A 20,813-nucleotide genomic window follows, 5' to 3' on the forward strand; every position below is an offset into this window, starting at 1 on the left:
GCCTGTCACCTATCAACACGGAGGAAATCGCAGTTTCTGAACTAGTGTCAACAATAAATAGATTTGAGAGTTCCCAAGGAATATTTTCCAGAGATGGCAATAAAATCACATTGTCAGTCTTTCTCGATATTACTTAATAGTTTGCAAAAAGCCAAAGATGAATTGCTAGTCAACAAATGAACTGCGTGTGGAAAATTTGGTGATAAACCATGTTAAATCAGTGGTGTGAAAAAAGTGATTTGTATTCACATTTTCCATGCAAACAAATAGAAAAGCTGCTTTTTTCTTATTTTACAATGCATTTGTTAGACTACAGAGATTCAAATCCTATGCATCCAACAACCTTGTGCTCACTCACCAACACTGGCCCACTGTCCTCAAAACCTCACATTTTAAAATCATGGAAAATCCAAAGGTGTTTTATAAGGCGTCTACGTGGGTTTCCTCTGGGTGCTCCGGTTTCCTTCCAGAAGTCCCGAAAGACGTGCTGTTAGGTAATTTGGACATTCTGAAATCTCCCTCCTTGTACCCGAACAGGCGCCGGAATGTGGCGACTGGGGGCTTTTCACAGTAACTTCATTGAAGTGTTAATCTAAGCCTACTTGTGACAATAAAGGTTATTATAATTAAGAACTAAGGAGTAACAGGAATACTAAGGAATGAAGAGTCTGATTAGACACCAATAAGGCAACTTGGGTGTGGAGGTGGAAAACATATGTATGGTTCTTAATTCTAGGGCGTGATCCAACGGTCACTCTGCGCCCGAAAAGCACGCACCACAACGCAACGTGGCCGTAGACCCTACTCCCGGTTCACAACACGTTGCAATGTAATGGGCGGGATCACCTTTTGGCAAATCTGCACATTAGAGTGAGATAGCTAGTCTCACATTGGGCGGGTTGGACATCGGGGAGTAAGTCAGGCACAGGGATTGGGGTGCATCAGACATGGGGGTTCAAATGTCTTGGGGGATTGGATGTTGTGGGGTGGGGCTGTGTTGGACATGGTGGGTGTGTGGTGGTTAGACATTGGCGGTGTTAGGACATGGGGGGGGTCAGACATTGGGGTGGATCAAACATGGGCAGGCGGGGGATCGGATATCTTGGGGGTTGGATTTCGGGATGGGGAGGTCAGATAGTGGTTGGGGGTGGGTCAGACACGGGGTAGGGCAGGCGGCGAGCGGTCGGACATTGGGGAGGGGGGCAGTCAGTTAGTGTTGGGGGCTTTCTGGACAGGTTGGAGGGGTGGGGGGTTCAGGCTGGTCGGGTAGGGCCAAGGGGTCAGGTCTGGGGGGGGGGGGGGATGCATCAGGTGTCTGGTCGGATCGGGAGAGGGAGGATCAGCTTGGAGCTCGGGGAGGAATCCCATGTGGATCGGGGGTTATTGAATACCCTGGGGGGGGCGGTGGGAGAGACTCCTATGGGGTCAGAAGAGAGGGGGAAGCCCCGTGCAGGGATCAATCTGGGTATTTTTAAATTGTTACACTGAAGTTAAAAGTGCTTTTATTTCTTCTAACTTTTTCAGAAAACTATTGGCATAACACTGGCAGAACCATCTGAAGTGAGTGATTTAAATTGCTTTGTCAGATGTTTCCCAACTCAATTGCCCAGGAGAAGTTAACGCTTCTGGACAATTGTCGCATAAACCCAGACCTGGATTAATCCAAGAGGGATTCCCCAGCACATCTTTGGGGTATCCCTCAAATCTGATACTGGGGAACCAGGAAGTTACAGGCCATTAAGTGCACCTGCATCTTGGAAAATGGATAAATTACCAGGCCAGGATTAAATGTATTGTTAAGGGAAGCCAGGAAGGAAATAATGGAGGCACTTGTTGAAGTGCTGGATTCCCAAAGGCCGGCAACCAAGGACTTATAACAAACAATACGTTTTTCACTAGCTGGACAGCTATTGCATGCTTGTACTCTGCCCATACTCCAGGGACAACTCCCGCTCTTCCGTCACGTGAGCTCTTCAGTAAACGCATCATCACCTGATCACTCAGTCTACATCATTGACCGTCATTTTCCAATTTCCACAGGCATGATGTTGAGGAGTGGAAGACTGCTAACATTGTTTCATTGTTTAAAAAGGGAGAAAAGGAGAGACCAAATGATTTCAAACCAGGCAGCCTAACTTCATTGGTGGGAAAATTATTAGAAAGAATTCCAAGGAGCAGTATAGATCTGCTAAGTGAAGGTAGTGTCTGACTAACATGATTGAATTATTTGAGTAGGGAACAAGGCAAATTGGTGAAGGCAGCATATTTGATGTAGGCTACTTGAATTTTAGCAAAGCTTTTGAGAAGATCCCGCATGGTAGACTGATTAAAACGATGAAAGTCCATGCAATCCAAGGACAGGTGGTAAGTGGGTCTAAAAACAGTTCAGTGGCAGGAAACAAAGGGTATTTGTTGACAGGTGTTTCTGTGACTGAAAGTTTGTTTCTAATGGGATGCTGCAGGGCTCAGTACTAACTTTCTTGCTTTTTGTGGTAAATATCAATGATTTAGACTTTAAAAAATTAACAAAAGAAGGGGTGGAGGTGGGGGACAATATTGATTAAGGGCTGTAATGTTACAGTGCTGGAAGGAGAGAGGATGTCCTAGATGAGTTGAAGACAGAATCTATGTGGTTTGAGTTAAGAAACAATTGAGGTACCGTTACACAACTGGATTAATTCTATAGGCCACAATTGGTCGAAAAGCTACACAAGAGCAAATGTTCAGTGAAACTATAGAGAGTTGCAACAAGTAATGATAATGGAGGACTTCAATTATCCTAATACAGACTGGGTTGGTAAAAATTTAAAGAACAGAGAAGGGGAACAGTTTTTGAAGTGTGCTCCCAAGGATTCGATTGATCAATTTATTTCTTGCTTAATGAGGAAAGAGGCATTGCTGGTTCTGATTCTGGTGAATGAGGTGGAGCAAGTGTCAGTAGAATCCATCTCAGTCGGGGAACATTTAGGAAACAGTGATCATAGTATCGTAAGGTTTAGGTTAGCTGTAGACGAGGAGCAATCTAGAACAAAATACTTGTTTTGGGAAGGGCCAATTTAATGGGATGAGAAGAGATCCGGCCTAGGTAGATTGGAATCAGAGATTTGCGGGCAAAACTGTAACAGGATAATGGGTTACCTTTATAGAGGAGCTAGCTCAGGGACGGTTGAGGTACATTCCCATGAGGGGAAATGGTAGCAGAGCTCGCTGGATGATGAAAGAGATAGTGGGTAAGATGAAGCAGAAAAAGGGTGCATATGACAGGCGTCAGGCTGATAAAAGCAGTGGCAAATCAAGCTGAATTTAGAAAGTTCAGAGGGAATTGAAAAAGAAAATAAGAGAAGCAAAGGAGAATATGACACCTAACATGAAAGGGAATACAAAGGTCTTCTATACGCATTTAAATAGTGAAAGTAAGGTGAGTAGGGCTGATTAGGAATCAAAAAGAGGGTTTTGCTTGGAGGCAAAGGGCCTGGCTAAAGTACTAATTGAGTACTTGAGGTAGACTTGAGGCACTGGTTGAGTTTAAAAATATGATGAAGAGGAGATACTAAAAGGTCGGATGTATTTAAAAGCTGATCAGTCACCAGGAAAGTTTCTGTTGGCAGAAAGGTCAAGAACAGAAGTCACCAATTTAAGTTGTTTGGCAAGTGAAGCAGTGGAGATGTGAGGAAATTCTTTTCATGCAGGGAGTGGTTAGGAACTGGAATGCCTGAGAGTGTGGTGGAGGAAGTTTGAACTGTAGCTTTCAGAAGGGGTATGGATAAGTATCCACAGTACCTCGGGCAAATGTATGAAGTGGGACAAGGTGCTGTTTCAGAAAATTGGGATGGACATGACAACTGGCACATGTGCTGCAACCATTTCAAGATCCTATGACTGGATGGGATGCATACGAGGCTAATGAGGGAAGCAAGAGATCAAATTACACAACCATTGTTCTTAATCTTCCAATCCTTCTTAGATGCACCCTGGGCTAGTGCACTGTCAATTCCAGCCTCATTTGACGAGTCACAACACAATTGAAATGAACTCTTAATTTAAGAAATACCCAAAGTCTTTGTGGCTACCCAATAACTACAATCACCAGGTATGTAAATTTAAACACAATTAATTTTTATTAATAACAATAACTATAATTAAAAAGACAGCAAATACAACAGGTTAATTATTATCTAATTTGTAACACCCCCTTCTTTAACTCACCCCACCATCTATACACATACACAAGGCAGACAAACACAGAGGGGAAAGAGGGGTGTTAAAGTAACATTAAAAGTAAAAGCACAAAAGTCTCTCAGCGGGATTCTCTGACACCCCCGCCGTGTCGGAGAATCCCCTGGGGCGGCGCGGATCCCGCCCCGACGCTAGCTGCCATATTCTCCAGCGCCGTTTCTCGTGTGGGAGCGGCCTCCCTGGCAGTTCTCCGGGCCCCGACGGGCCGAGCGTCCGTCCGGTTTTGGCCAGTCCCGCCGACATGGGTTAGACATGGTCCCACACGGCGGGACCTGGCAGGTAAGTCGACCAGTGCGGTCCTCGGGAGGGGGTGGGGGCGCAGGGGACCCACCGATCTGCGGGTGGGCCTGTGCCACGGGGCACTCCTTCCTTCCACGCCGACCCCTGTAGGGCTCCGCCATGGCTGGCACGGAGAAGAGAACCCCCGCGCATGCGCCAAAACATGCTGGCAGTTCTGCGGATGCGCGAGATGATGCCGGCCCTTTGGCGCATGCGCGAACGCACGCTGTCCCTTCGATGTCGGTTGGCACGGCGCCAACCCCTCCGGCATCTACCTAGCCCCCGGAAGTGCGGAGAATTCCGCGCTTTCGGGGGCTGTTGGCGCCGGAATGGTTCGCGCCAGTTTTCTCGCCGGCTCGGGGACTTAGTCCCCGGAAAGGAGAATCCCGCCCTCTGTTTCAGATGGAAGTCTCCCAGTTAGATTCTTTCGGTCTAGACCTCCAGTTGGATGAGGTTTTTTCTTTCAGCCTGTAATGGTTTTAACTGTAGATTCATCAAGATCTCAAAACGTCTCTGCAGACTCAGAATCAGCAGGCAGGAAATGTTTGAAAGAGAGGGAGCGGGGCTCTCGGGGGCAGCAAACCACACACACATATGATTTGGTCTTGCCCCAAGCTTGTTAGTTTCTGGGTCTCCTTTTTTGTCAGGGATTTGGGGCGTTCAGTTGGAGCTGTGCCCTTTGGTGGCCATTTTTGGAGTATCAGACTCACAGGTGCTGGAGGCGTTTTTCAATGCCTGTGTGCATTATTTACACAAGATTAAGAGGTCTGAAGTGGCTAAGTCTTAGCCGCTAAGAGCTCCTGACTGTTTAATTATAATACTGTACATAATAAAATGTTCCTCGTGTTAAAATTACAAATATGGTGACTGCAGTTTATTGGGCTCAACCAAGGACCTTGGGTATTTTAAAATAAAATCCTATTTACCTGTGTTGTGACTCTGGGTCAGGTGGCGTTGGAATTGACTGCACACTAGGCCAGTGTGTCATGAAATGTTCCTAATTATTTTATCATCTTTTCTGAGCATTGTAAGTGGCTCAATCGCATTTATATTTTTGCTGCCCTGGCTTGTGACGCTGGCAAGGCCAGTAATTATTGCCCATCCATAATTTTCCTTGAGAAGGTGGTGGTGAACCACCTTTTTGAACGCACCAGAAGGTACAAGGGAGTTCCATTTTAGGGCACATTTCAGCGGACTTCAAACTGAGTCTGCTGTCGGGCGCGCTCAGCGGAGTTGTTTCTCAGCGATTGCAGCAACCGAGAAGCATCCCGCTATCCAATGGCACTTTGCCCCCATTCAACCCCCCAACCTTGGCGAGACCCTGGGAACCCCCTTTAAGTTGGTGTATGTGGTGGTGACCAAGTGGCCTGCTTTGACTGAATGGTGTTGAGCTTCTTGAGTGTTGTTGGAGTAACACATATCCAGGTAAGTGGAGAGTGTTTGATCACGCTCCTGCTTTGCGCCTTGTAGATGGTAGACATGTTTTGGGAAGTCAAGGAGTGAGTTAATCTCCACGCTATTCCAAGCCCCTGACCTGCTCTTGTAGCTTCAGTAGTCCAGTTCAGTTCCTGGCCAATGATTGGTAAAGTCGCCGTAGTCCCTGACGATCATAAGCTGCTTTCCCCTTTGAGGGGAAGAACTGACTGGTGGTGATTGAACCTTAGAATCACCACACCTCACTTAGGGGGGTGGGGCAAGGTTGAGAAGGTGAGGCCGCCATGAATAATCTCAGCTGGTACAGGAATTGAATCCGCTCTGACAGCCTTGTTCTGCATCATAAACCAGCCATCCAGCCAACAGAGCTAAGCCGGCTTCCATCCTGGCCAATGGTAACCCTCAGGATATTGATAGTGGGGGTTGTCAGCGATGGTAATGCCATTGAATGTCAACAGGAAATAGTTAGATTCTCTCCTGTTGGAGAAGGTCATTGCCTTGCACTTGTGTGGTGCGAATGTTATCTGCCGCTCATCTGAATGTTTTCCAGGTCTTGCTAATATTGCCATGGACAGCTTCATTATCTGAGGAATTTTGGATGATACTGAACATTATGCTATCAGTGAACATCTTCACTTCTAACCTTATGATGAAGGGCAGGTCATTGATGAAGCAACTAGAGACAATTGGGCCCAGGATAGTACTCTGAAAAACTCCTGCAGTCTTATCCCAGGACTGAGATGATTGACCTCCAACAACCATGACCACTTTCCTTTGTGCTAGGTCTGTCTCCAACTGGTGGAGAGATTCCCCCCCCCCCCCCCCCCCCCCCCCCCCCCCCCACCCATTTCCCATTTACTTAAATTTTACCAGGGCTCTTTGATGCCACACCTGGTCAAATGCTGCTTTGAATACAAGGGTACTCTGACGAGGAGGCTAATGGGGGTGGTAATTGGCCAGGTTGAATTTGTTCTACATTTTGTGGACAGGCTATACCTGGGCAATTCTCCGCATTGCTGGATAGATGCCAGTGTTGTAGCTGTACTAGAACAGCTTTTCCAGGGGGTGGCTAGTTCTGGAGTACAAGTCTTTAGTACAGTTGCTGGAATATTGTCAGGGTCCATGGCCTTTGCGATATTCAGTCCCTTCAGTCATTTCTTGATAAGACGCAGAGTGACTCAAATTGACTGAAGACTGACAGCTGTGATGCTGGGCACCTCAGGAGGAGGCTAAGGTGGATCGTTCCCTTGGGACTTTTGGCTGGAGATGATTGCTTAAAAATTTCAGTTAAAAAAAATGTTTCATTGCCCCATCCAAAGGCATTTGAACTCAATCAGTTAAAGAAACGAACAGAAGTTGGCTCCTACCCAATATGCAAAAATGATTCAATTGCTGTCTGAAACTTTCAACGGCAGAAAGTGGGTTGAAATCTTGGATGCCACTGAAAACTTGTAATGTTTAAAACTTCTGTGTGTGGATCACCACAGAATTGTTCCCAGATGTTTCCGTTGAAGCTGGCTCAATTATTTAACTCTTCAGAACTATTTATTTCAATTGTTCATTTTATATTGCATACTTATCCAGAGTAATAACGTGGGAAAATTTGTACATTACTGAGTTGGCTGCTATGTACGCTGTAAAGAAAGTGGAATTGGGACCAAACTGGACTTTCACAGTGCAGAATTGGAATTCCTGAATGCAGTGACTGATTTTGGTCTTGATAAAGTCTATGACTCAGCAATGCCATTGTCAATGCTCGGCTGAGACTGCTGACCTCACCCTCTGTTGCACAAAAGGCAATGGGGGTGATTCCATCTTATTTCTGAAAAAATGTTTTTTTAGCTAATCGATTGACAGTGTTTTGATTGAGCAGCTCCAAAAGGAAACTGATGTGTTGTAATTTGAGAACTTTTTTTTTTCTCAAACAGTCCTTGCTTACTCCACAACTCAGGCTAGTCTCCAAGCTGTCAATATTGTGAATGTTGTTCTGCTCTTGTTTTGAAACTTAAGGTCTGACTGGTAAACCTGCACTCTTCCCTTTTCTGTTTCACGGATCCCCATCCATCTCAGTGTGTGTGACCTCAGGCTGTTTTCCTCCAACTGCCCAAAAAGTGCTGATCCAACCCATTGAGACAGACCTTTCTGCCTGTCAAATCTGGATACCCCTGCATGTCTTTATAAAATCTCAAATGGTTTCATGAAGGAAAGGTCACGCCTGATTGATTTTATTGAGTTTTTTTGAAGATGTGACTAAGGTAGTGGACAGGGGCGTGTCTATGGATGTCATTTATATGGACTCCCAGAAGGCATTTGATAAAGTGCCACACAAGAGACTGTTAACTAAGGTGGAACTGAGGGCAAATTATTGACATGGTGAGAAAATTGGTTGAATGGCAGGAGAGAGAGTGGGATAATGGGTAATTACTCTAATTAGCAGGAGGTGACTAGTGGTGTACCACAGGGAGCTGTGTTGGGGCCTCAATTATTCACACTAATCATTAATGACTTGGAGAATGGCATAGAAAGTCGTATATCCAAATTTGCAGATGGTACATAGTTCTTTTTTTTTTTATAAATTTAGATTACCCAATTATTTTTTTTCCAATTAAGGGGCAATTTAGCATGGCCAATCCACCTACTCTGCACATTTTTGGGTTGTGGGGGCGAAACCCACGCAAACACGGGGAGAATGTGCAAACTCCACACAGACAGTGACCCAGAGCCGGGATCGAACCTGGGACCTCAGCGCCGAGATGGTACATAGTTAAGAGGCATTGTAGACAGCCTATATGGTAGCATAAAATTGCAAAGAAATATTGACAGACTAGATGAACGAGCAAAATTGTGGCAGATGGAATTCAATGTAAGCAAGTGTAAGATTGCCCATTTTGGACCAAAAAAAGGACGGAGCAGAGTATTTTCTTAATGGAGACTTGGCAGTTCAGGTGCATAGTTCCTTTAGAAGCCAGGAACAAATGCAGAAAATAACCAAAAACGATAATGGAATTCTGGCCTTTCTGTCCAGAGGATTGGAATAGAAAGGCACAAGAGTTATGCTGCAGCTATACAAAACCCTGGTTAGACCCCACTTGGAGTACTGTGAGCAGTTCTGGGCACCGCACCTTAGGAGGGATATTTTGGCCTTGGAGGAAGTGCAACGTAGGGTTACAAAAATTATACCTGGATTACAGGGGTTGAGTTACAATGGGAGATTACTCAAATTGGATCTGTTTTAACTAGAATTTAGAAAGTAAAGGGGTGATCTGATCAAAGCATTCAAGGTATTAACAAGGAAAGACAGGGTAGATAAAGATAAACTATTTCCGCTGGTTGGAGATTCATAGAATCATAGAATGCCTACAGTGTCGAAGGATGCCAGTTGACTCATCAAGCCTGCACCGAATCTCCGAAAGAGCACCCTACCTCGAGCCACCCCCCAGCCCTATCCCCGTAACCCCATAACCATTGGACACTAAGGAGCAATTCAGCATGGCGAATTCACCTAACCTGCACATCTTCGGAACGTGGGAGGAAACCAGAACACCTGGAGGAAACCCATGCAGACACGGGGAGAACATGCAAGCTCCACATGGATAGTCACCCAAGGTCGGAATGGAACCCATGTCCCTGGCGCTGTGAGGCAGCAGTGCTAAGCACTGTGCCACCCAAGTTCTAAATTTTAAGATTCAGATTCTAAATCTAGAGGGCATAGTCTAAAAATTATGACATACGTTTCAGGACAGATATTAGGAAGAATTTCTTCACTCAAAGGGATAGAGGTAGAGGTTTGGAACTCTCTCCCACAAACATCAGTTCAAGCTAGATCACTTGTCAATTCTAAACCTGAGAAAGATATGTTTTTGGTATGCAAAACTATTGAGGGATATGGGCCAAATGGAGTTAGGTCACAGATCAGCCATGATCTTATTGAATGGTGGGACAGGCTCGAAGGGCTGAATGGCCTACTCCAAGTCCTATGTTCCTATTTAACAGCAAACACTGTTCATAATTGCATAGGAAACCGTTTTCAACTTTGGAGGGGATTGGGAACCGGAGGTATGTCATCAGCTGCCTCTAATACAAGCCACCCATTTGTCTTTGCACCGTATCATCACTCATTCAATGAACTGCCTGAGCGGCAGTGCACACTTTCAAAGCCAGCTTAAACAATCACTGCATCTTTAGAAACCAAAATAGCCCTGTTCCTCTTCGCGTACAGGACCACGCTGCATTCGACCACAGGCATACCTGCAGCAGAACTATTGATGGGTCGACGTTTACGGACCAGTCTAAGACTGGTATTCTCAAATTTAGCTGGGGAGGATAGAGGCAAGATAGTGCAACCAAAAGAGGAACCATGATTCAACTAAAGATGTAAGATTGTTTGAAATCGATGACCCAGTTTGTGTGAGGAACTTCAGGAGTGGCCCGAGCTGGGTTCCAGAAATTGCTGTGGCCAAGACAGCCGTGTGGACCATCAACGTGGACGAGAGTCATCCCATGAGCCAGTGCTACAGCATGATTTGTTGTTGGCAGTTGGAAGTGTTGTTGGCTGCCCGAGAAATGAAACGCCCAATCAGCCTGTGATTGATCCAACTGAATCAGAGGGAGGTTGAAGCACAGATCCAGAAGAGAGAATTAGTGTGACAGTTTCTGTAGAAAGTACCCCAACAGAAGTACCCCAGTGGAGTTACGCAAGCCGTCTGATAGACTGAGTATTTGATGGACTGATTAGAAATGTACATGTTTGTAAATTATGGGGAACTGTATAAGTTAACTATCATTGTGTGTGGTAAGGAACTTAGATGGAGAGGGATGCAGTTGGCAGCCCTTTACGGTCGCGATCTTCTGAAGGGTCATGTGACCCACTGGTCCAATCAGTAATTAGTGTGCAGGATCACCCAAGCAGAGTGTGGGCTTGTTCTATCAGCTGGATCCTAGAGACATAGAATCAGGAAGCACCGGATTTGCACCACCCTGTTGTGTTAATAAACCGGGTGGAGCTAAGTTGCTACAGCCCCACTTCAAAGAACATAGAACATAGAACAGTACAGCACAGAACAGGCCCTTCGGCCCTCAATGTTGTGCCGAGCCATGATCACCCTACTCAAACCCACGTATCCACCCTATACCTGTAACCCAACAACCCCCCCCTTAACCTTAATTTTATTAGGACACTACGGGCAATTTAGCATGGCCAATCCACCCAACCCGCACATCTTTGGACTGTGGGAGGAAACCGGAGCACCCGGAGGAAACCCACGCACACAGGGGGAGGATGTGCAGACTCCACACAGACAGTGACCCAGCCGGGAATCGAACCTGGGACCCTGGAGCTGTGAAGCATTTATGCTAACCACCATGCTACCCTGCTGCCCCTAGAGCAAGGAATTTTCCTGGTGTCCTGGCAACATAAATTAAAATGATCTATTTATTATCACATTGCTGTTTGCAGTACATTGCTGTGCAAATCGGCAATTGCATTTTCTACATTAACAGCCACTTTTTAAAAGTACTTTGTTGGTCATAAGGGACATCATGGGGTTGTGAAAAAAAGTGCTAGATTAATACAAGTTTGTCTTCTTTCTCCCTTTCTCCATCATCCTTCATGAACCTTTTTTGCCACTGTTATCTCTGAACAGGTTGTTATCCACCATAATCCAATGACTGTGTGTCCCCACAATGGCTGAGGTCAAAGCCAAAGCAGTTTGTAAATTTGCCCCTTACAGCCTACCAAAAACACAATACACCCACCCACCGCACCCCCCGCCCAGAACACAATCAAATTAAATTTAATGAAAACGTTTTAGAGTTTAATTTAATTTAAAATGATGTACGTACCTAGTGGGCCGAATTACCCCATTCGCCCCGCTGCGTGTTTTGCGGTGGCAGAGAGGGCCCGTTATTGGCTGGTGCAAGATCTTCCACTCCCGCCACTGTCAGTGGGGTTTCCTATTTATCGCACCAAGGCAGGGAGTCGCCGTTAGCGTGACTGCAAGATCCCGCCAGTGTGAATGGCTGGGAAATCCAGTCCTGTGCCTGTGCCAATAAACAAGGTCTGGTGTTAGAACCTTTGTAAATGGTGTATAAAGCTCCTATCATTACTGATACATGTATACTCTGACACTGTCCTACATATCAATTTCAGTAGTTTACTCATTTCTGTTGCCTCAGATCTGGAAATGATGCTGAAATTTCCAATATGCGTTGGTTTGTAATGGGTCTGTTGCACTCCGTTTACTAATGTAGTATTGTCTTTTAGTATTGTCTTCCAGAAATTTGGGTGTGACATTGCGATCTGTTTTATATCGAAATGGACTTCTAAAATTCCTTTTCCCTGAATTTTTAGTTCTGCAATTATTTTGCTGAAACCCACAGGTATGTTGTCGGGGAGATTTCATAAGACCACAAAGAGTCCACACCGAGTTTGTAGAAACAAAAACTTACTTTGTTTTGCAACTATTATTATGTGCAGCTCCAGTAATTCCCTACAGGGTCTTCATTGTCGCTTCCTTACTGGCCGACTGTATTTATACATAGCCTGACATTGTTAGAGGGCCCCTGCCCCCTCATTGGGGGAGCTCGTATTTTACAAGGTTCACTGGGTAGTTAATCATTTCCACCCTGTAAGACCCGTGTGGGTCATAACTAGGAGAGCCGCGGGTCGAAAACCAGCGGGCATATGGTGGCGCAGTGGTTAGCAATGATGCGTCATGGTGCCGAGGAACCAGGTTCGATCCCGGCCCCGGGTCACTGTCCGTGTAGAGTTTACACGATCTCCCCATGTCTGCTTGGGTCTCACCCCCACAGCACAGGGGGTTGTGCAGCATAGGTGGATTGGCCGTGCTAAATTGCCCTTAATTGGAAAAAAAATAATCGGGTACTCTTTAAAAAAAAAATGTAAATAACTGGAGAACTGAGGGAATTCCAGTGCGGCACCTGCTCAGGGATTGTTTGGTGAGATCAGATACCTCAAGCACTAACATTCCTTTATCAATGAGCAAATTCACTTTGTGCCAAGGGGAGCAATGCCCTAAAGATTTAAACCTTAAAAACCTTTTTTTTAATTCTCGTCTTGCAGGTTATTTCATCCATGATTTTACAGACCTACTGTGGAACCAGAAATTTCAGAATTCCTGGGAACTGCTTTTCCACCATGCTGTGGTAAGTTGTTTTTTAAACTGCTGTATGGTTGCTTTCAACAACCTCAATTCTCCTTTGCCTCAGACCTTGTTCACAACCCAATCTGCCCGGTGCTGCAGCCCCTATTATCACTGCAACATGATTGATAACATCCATCCCAAACTACATCGTGAACCACATCAATAGACACCTTTACATCCATTTTGTATTTACCAAGTCAGTTGTTTGCTTATGGTGTGTTCTCCTAAGTACCTCCGTTTAATAGAACTAATGATTCCTAATTTGCAGCAAATATCTACTTGAGTAGCTGTTCTTTGAATGTGGGATGACTGTTCAATATGTATGTGCACTGTTAAGGAAGATAAGAAAGCGAAATCAAGAAATGGCTGTTAGCCTCACATCTGTGATGGAGAAGTTATTGAAATTATGGTTAAGCACAGGGTGGTGAATGCATTCACCATAATGCATGCATGATACCATAACCTGTGACTTATGACCTGGAAGTGGTGATCTGAACTGCTTCCAGGTACTGTACTGTAACACTGGTATGGCTCCGCCTCTGGCTCCGCCCACACCGGTGTCATATATAGGCCGGCCTCTTGTGGGCGGCATTCATCTGTACTACTGACTCTGGCTAGGCATGTTCATGACTAATAAAGCCTACTGTTCACTCGCTCTCTCTGCCTCACTGTGAATTGAAGGTATATCAATTTATTAGTCATAGACAGCACTATGGAAGCCGCTCTAAAGCCAGACGGGCTCGAACTCGACGCCATCGCGTCCGAAGCCAAGGAAATATTCGAACATTGGCTCCGATGCTTCGAGGCCTACCTCAACTCCTCCACAATGCCTCCCTCAGAGACTCTCAAGCTGCGACTCCTCCACGCCCGGGTGAGCCATCGAATCTCAGTAATGATCGAGAAAGCGGCCATGTACGAGGCGGCAGTCGCAACACTCAAGGCACACTTCGTGAAGCCCATAAATTAGGTGTTTGCCAGACACCTCCTCACTACTCGCCATCAACGCGCCGGAGAATCACTGGACGAGTGTCTCAAAATCCTGACCCTACTCGCGACGAACTGCAGCTATCGAGATGTGACGGCGGAGGAACACATGAACTCACAGATCCGGGACACCTACGTGGCGGGGGTCCGCTCGAACTATATCAGGCAGCGCCTGCTGGAAAACAGGACCTCCGACTAGCGGGACACGGTAAAGCTAGCGACCTCGCTAGAGGTGGCCTACCAGAACCTCAGCGTGTTCCCCGCGGGCCTGGCGAACCCCTCGTGGACATCCTCATCGTGGCGCCCGTCGGACCCGACTACGTGGCAGGCCTGTGCCGCGCGTCTGCCAGTCCAGCCCGGGGAACCGCAGTGCTATTTCTGCGGCCAGGGCCAACACCCCCGGCAGCGTTGCCCAGCCCGCACAGCGACATGTAGCGATTGTGGGAAAATGGGGCACTTTGCTATGAGTCTGTCTGGGCCGGCCTAAGGCCCAGAAATTGAAAACACACCAGGCCCGACCCATGGACTCGCAGCCCCACAGACTCCGCAATACGGCTGCGTGCCTGCCTGGAACGCCCCCGTCAAATGCGTCATCGACATTGTGCGATGCGTGGGGGCTGCCATCTTGGTCGCCGGCCCCAACACCGACCAACACGTGTGACTCATGGGGGCCACCATCTTGGCCGCCGGCCCCTGCACAGGCCGACACGTGCGACTCATGGGGGCCGCCATCTTGTGACTGCACCGACCACACAGACTACCCGCAGCTGGGCGCAGTCACCCTCGACCAGTCACAGCCAAAACAGCTGAAGAACTCCATGGTGGTCGTCAGGGTCAATGGGCACGAGGCCCCCTGTCTTTTCAACTCTGGGAACACGGAGAGCTTTGTCCACCCCGACACGGGAAGGCGCTGCTCCCTCCACACCTACCCAGCCTTCCAAACAATCTCCCTTGCCTCCAGGTCCCATTTGGTTCAGATCCGGGGATACCGTATCGCCAATCTCGCGATGCAGGGCGGAGAGTACGTTCGTTTTAAGCTCTACGTCCTCCCCCACCTCTGCGCCCCCCCCCCCCCCCCCCCCCCCCACCTATTGCTCGAATTGGACTTTCAATGTAATCACCGAAGCCTGACCTTACAGTTCGGCGGACCCTTGCCCCCCCCCCCCCTTACTGTGTGCAGCCTCGTGACCCTCAAGGTCTACCCCCCTCACTCTTTGCGAATCTCACTCCTAACTGTAAGCCCATCGCCACCAGGAGCAGACTGTACAGTTCGCTGGACATGACGTTTATCAAGTCGGAGGACCAGTGACTGTTGAGTGAAGGGATCATCGAGGCCAGCAACAGCCCCTGGAGAGCGCAAGTGGTGGTCGTCCGTACCGGGGAAAAGAATCGGATGGTTGTGGACTACAGCCAGATAATTAACCGATTCATGCAACTCGATGCGTACCCCCTCCCCCGCATAGCAGAGATGGTCAACCAGATCGTGCAGTACCGTGTGTTCTTCACGGTCAGTCTGAAGTCGGCCTACCACCAGCTCCCAATCTGCCCGGAAGAGCGCCACTACACTGCTTTTGAGGCAGCCGGCCGACTCTTCCACTTCCTCTGAGTCCCCTTCGGCGTCACTAACGGAGTCTCGGTCTTTCAGAGAACGATGGACCGAATGGTGGACCAGTACGGTTTGCGGGCTACATACCCGTACTTGAACAATGTGACCATCTGCGGCCATGACCAGCAGGACCATGACACCAACCTCCAGAGGTTCCTCCAGGCCGCCCAATCCTTCAATCTCACATACAACAAAGAAAAATGCGTCTTCCATACTACCCGACTAGCCATCCTCGGCTATGTCGTAGAGAACGGAGTCCTAGGGCCCGACCCTGACTGTGTGCGCCCCCTCATAGACCTCCCCCCTCCCCACAGCCTCAAGGCCCTAAAACGATGCCTGGGGCTGTTCTCCCACTACGCTCAGTGGGTCCCCAACCATGCGGACAAAGCCCGCCCACTTATTCAAACAACCACTTTTCCCCTGGCGGATAAGGCACGCGCGGCCTTCAGCCGCATCAAGGCCGATATCACCAAGGCCGCAATGCACGCGGTGGATGAGTCCATCCCTTCAGGTAGAGAGCGACGCGTCAGATGTCGCACTGGCCACCACACTCAACCAGGCGGGCAGGCCAGTAGCATTCTTCTCTAGGACCCTCCACGCTTCCGAAATTCGACACCCCTCGGTCGAGAAGGAAGCAGAAGCCATAGTGGAAGCCGTGCGGCACTGGGGGCACTACCTAGCCGATAGGAGGTTCACCCTCGTCACCGACCAACGATCGGTAGCCTTCATGTTTGACAACGCACAACGGGGCAAAATAAAAAATGGTAAAATCTTGAGGTGGAGGATCGACTCTCCCTACAACTACGATATCAAGTATCGTCCTGGGAAGCTCAATGAGCCCCCAGATGCCCTGTCCCGTGGCACATGCAAAAGGGCGGAAGATGACCAACCTCCGGCCATCCACAATGGCCTCTGCTACCCGGGAGTCACCTGGCTTACCCATTTCATGAAGGCCCGCAATCTGCCCTTCTGAACCGAGGAGGTCAAGGCCATGACCAGGGACTGCCAAGTCTGCGCGGAGTGCAAAATGCACTTCTACTGGCCAGGCAAGGCCCATCTGGTAAAGGCCTCCGGGCCCTTTGAGTGCTTAAGCATTGACTTCAAAGGGCCCCTCCCCTTCACCAACTGCAATATATACTTTCTCACCGTCATCGATGAGTTCCCCTCATCGAAGGCTTCCCCTTCGCCGTCCCCTGACCTGACATGACCTCAGCCACCGTAATAAAGGCACTGAACAGCATCTTCACACTGTTCGGTTTCCCTGCCTACGCCCACAGCAACCGGGGCACATTGTTCATGAGCAATGAGCTGCGTCAGTACCTGCTCAACAAAGGCATCGCCTCGAGCAGGACTACGAACTATAACCCACAGGGAAATGGGCAGGTGGAGAGGGAGACCGCAACGGTATGGAAGGCCGTTCTTCTGGCCCTTAGGTCTAGAAGTCTCCCAATCCCCCGCTGGCAGGAGGTCCTCCCTGACGCCCTCCACTCCATCAGATCGCTCCTCCGCATGGCCACGAACCAGACTCCTCATGATCGTTTGTTTATCTTCCCCAGGAAGTGTCCATCTCCGGGGTCTCGCTTCCATCTTGGCTGAAAACTCCGGGACCAGTCCTTCTCCGGAGGCACATGAGGAGCCATAAGACCGACCCCCTGGTCGAGAGGGTCCAGCTGCTCCACGTTAACCCCCAGTACGCTTAGATCGTGCAGCAGGACGGACGGCAAGATACGGTCTCCCTACGGGACCTAGTCGCCACATTCGGGGACAAGGCAGGATGGTACCCTGGTACTTCGGCTGGCACCCGGGCGCCTTGGCACAGCTAGCCTGGCATCCTGCCACCATGCACTGCCAGGGTGCCTGGGTTGCACACGCAGAGGCACTGCCACGTTGCCAGGCTGGCAGTGGCAGGGTGCCTTACCCATCAGAGGTGGGGTGGGGGGGGGGGGGGGGGGGGGGTGCTTGAAGACCCCAGAAGAGGTAGCTTTTGGTGATGTTGGCAGGTCCGGAGGCTGCGGTGGGAACATTGAGGGCGGGGGTTGGGGGGTGGGGGTTCAAAACAGCAGGGCTGCTTTTAAAAATGGCACCTCGATCTGCATGTACTGTTCCTGCATTGGCGAGCTGAGCTCGTCAGTACACTTCCTCGAGGGAAGTTATTCGCCAAGGACAAATAAAAACGGCAAAGTGCCGTTGAAAAGTGCAGAGAAACACCCCGATAAATGCGCCCAAAATCAGACTCTGAAATTCTTTGGTTAAATCGCACCCCGTGGCTGATCTGTACCTCAGACCTGCCTTTCTCTATATCCCTTGAAATCCTTGCAAAAGAAAATACTTCCCAATATTCTCAGCGTTCTCAGGGTGAGTTCCAGATTTCCATGGTTCTTTTTGTGAAAAATTGCTCCCAGATGTCATTTTTAAAGACTTTCAGACTACCATGAATACAGAGCCACTGGATTGGAGCTGGATTAGAGGAGGAGGAGATGGGGACAGAAACAAAGTAAGATGCCCAAGAGTAATTAGGGTGATATTTTATGGGGAAACCGAGCGTGGAAGTGAAAGCATGGGAATTTTATTCTTTCACAGGATTTGGGTACTGGTGACATACCCAGATATATCGCCCATCCCTAATTGCTCTCGAGGAGGTGATGATGAGCTGCTTTTTTGAACCTCTGCAGTCCATGTGGTGCAGGTACACCTATAGTGCTGTTAGGAAGGGAGTTCCAGGATTTTGACCCAGCGACACCGGGGAAATAGTTCTAAGTCAGGATAGTGTGCGGCTTGAAGGGGAACTATCAGATGGTGGTGTTCCAGATTAGAATCACACTGCCAAACCTTGAGGATAGCAAAGCTGGCCATTGAGAATGGCTATGTAGGTCAATATATTTTAGTGACATTTGAGTACAATTAACGTTTTGAGTCAACATCACAAATGAACTTCAACAGGTCAGCCTGTCTCCTTTTTCAAATGTTGACTGATTCTCATTGCTACTGATTTGACACATGTGGCATCACTAATCATTTATTCAGTCATTTTTACTTCAGTGTGCATGCAATTGAAAAAGATCTTAAATGCGTGTACTGGGAACATATAACATAATATTGAATCTGTTGTATACAAGGCAAGCAACGAGGCAGTGTTAAATCACAACAGTGATTTATTTCACTAAGAAGAACTTTATATACAGAGTAATACAACTGCTCGACCGGTCTTGTCGACGTCATTTGCAGGAAAGCTCTCTGATGCAGAAGGAGCAAAGTTGTTTTAAACAAGGTCCACTGGGATTCCACCTAAACGAAGCTTGGTCATGTGTTTTAGTCATTAGTACGCAGCATGAGTAGAAAAGGTAATTGGAATGGTGTCATTGGTAATTTGTACAGGTTGCTGCAGCTGAGTCCTGTGGTGCTAGGAATATCTTATCTAAACAACATCCTGGTGTTGTCGTGCAAATGTAAATAGGTATTTTTTAAATGAGCTTCTTGGTGAGGTAATAAAGGCCATTATGTTAATACTATTTAGGATGATACAGCTCAGAAAGTGGCCATTTGCCATATTGTGCCTGTGCCGGCTCGATGGTAGAGCTATGGTAGAGCTATCCAATTCATCCTGATCAACCTGCTTTTCCCGTCAATATTTTCTTCCCTTCAGATATTTGTCCAGTTTATTTTTGATCTAGATCCATCACGCTTTCAGGCTGTGCATTCCTGAACAAAATGCGACTGCTTTTTAAAAAAGGGAAAATTCCTTCATGCTGCCTTTGTTTGTTTTGCTGGTCACCTTTAACTCTGTGTCTTCTGGTCACTGACCATTTTCAGCCGCAGGGAAATTTCCCTTTACTTATTCGTAATCAACACAGTCGTGCTTTTGAACACCACCTTGCTCCGCTCCAAGGAGAATGATCCCAGCTACTCCAGCCCCTCTAAATAACTGCAACCGCACCTCACTGGGATTCCGGTTAATCTTCTTTCGACACTCTCATGAATTTAACATGTATAACAGCATAATTTAGAAAAGGGGAGAAAAGTAATGAAATAATATCGCTGGAAATTGGAGGAGCACTGATGTACCATCAATTGGACGCGAGGCACGATGAAGGTCCAAACTTAGGCTTTAATCAGCTAGTTGTTAGCCCGGTGGTCGACTACAGAGAAAGGCCGACCGCCGGAAACACTGGGTATTATACCCCGCCTCGGAGGCGGGGTCTACTTGCCTCTCGACCAATTGGTGAGCAGTCACATGACTAGTCCCAGCCAATCAACCGAGAGGCACATGACCTGCCAGAGCCAATGGGAAACCAGTGCTCTGCTCCTATCCATACCACCACAAGCACATACCAGCTTCTGACTTCTGAGCAATTGTAGGGGCTGGTTTAGCTCACAAGGCTAAATCGCTGGCTTTTAAAGCAGACCAAGCAGGCCAGCAGCACGGTTCGATTCCCGTACCAGCCTCCCCGGACAGGCGCCGGAATGTGGCGACTAGGGGCTTTTCACAGTAACTTCATTGAAGCCTACTTGTGACAATAAGCGATTTTCATTTTTCATTTCACTTGTTCAAAACCATTATTGTAGTAACAACTTGGGTCATGCTCGTGTTTTGCTTCTGAGTCACAAGGTGGTGTGTTCAAGACTCAATCCAGAAAGCTGATCACAAAATCCAGGTTGGCATGCTGACACAGTATTGAGGAAGTGTTGCAATGTTTTTTTTTATAAATTTAGATTACCCAATTATTTTTTCCAATTAAGGGGCAATTTAGTGTGGCCAATCCACCTACTCTGCACATTTTTGGGTTGTGGGGCGAAACCCACACAGACACGGGGAGAATGTGCAAACTCCACACGGACAGTGACCCAGAGCCGGGATCGAACCAGGGACCTCAGCGCCGTGAGGCAGCTGTGCTAACCACTAGGCCACTGTGCTGCCCTGGTGTTGCAATGTTGGTGTCATCTTTAAACGGAGCCTCTCTCTGGCGTCTCAGGTACACATAAACAATGCCGTGGCACTGTTCAAAAGTAGAATTGGAGAACTCTTACTGGTGCTCCGTCAATCAATATCATTAAAATCAGATTTCCTCATCAGGAGCACTTTACCATTCATGGAACCTTGCTGTGTACAACTT

The 20,813-nt window shown here is 47.8% G+C and overlaps 1 protein-coding gene across 1 annotated transcript in view; it reads left to right on the top strand.

Moving 5' to 3' along the window:
• The window catches only part of tlcd2 (TLC domain containing 2), a 92,468-nt gene that overhangs the window by 17,760 nt on the left and 53,895 nt on the right, over positions 1 to 20,813 (top strand). The window contains exon 3 of the mRNA XM_038813609.1: positions 13,031 to 13,113. Coding sequence (XP_038669537.1) covers positions 13,031 to 13,113 — 83 coding nt within the window. The remainder of the gene's footprint in view (positions 1 to 13,030; positions 13,114 to 20,813) is intronic.

This window comes from Scyliorhinus canicula, chromosome 12 (genome assembly GCF_902713615.1).
Source record: "Scyliorhinus canicula chromosome 12, sScyCan1.1, whole genome shotgun sequence".
Classification (NCBI taxonomy): domain Eukaryota; kingdom Metazoa; phylum Chordata; class Chondrichthyes; order Carcharhiniformes; family Scyliorhinidae; genus Scyliorhinus; species Scyliorhinus canicula.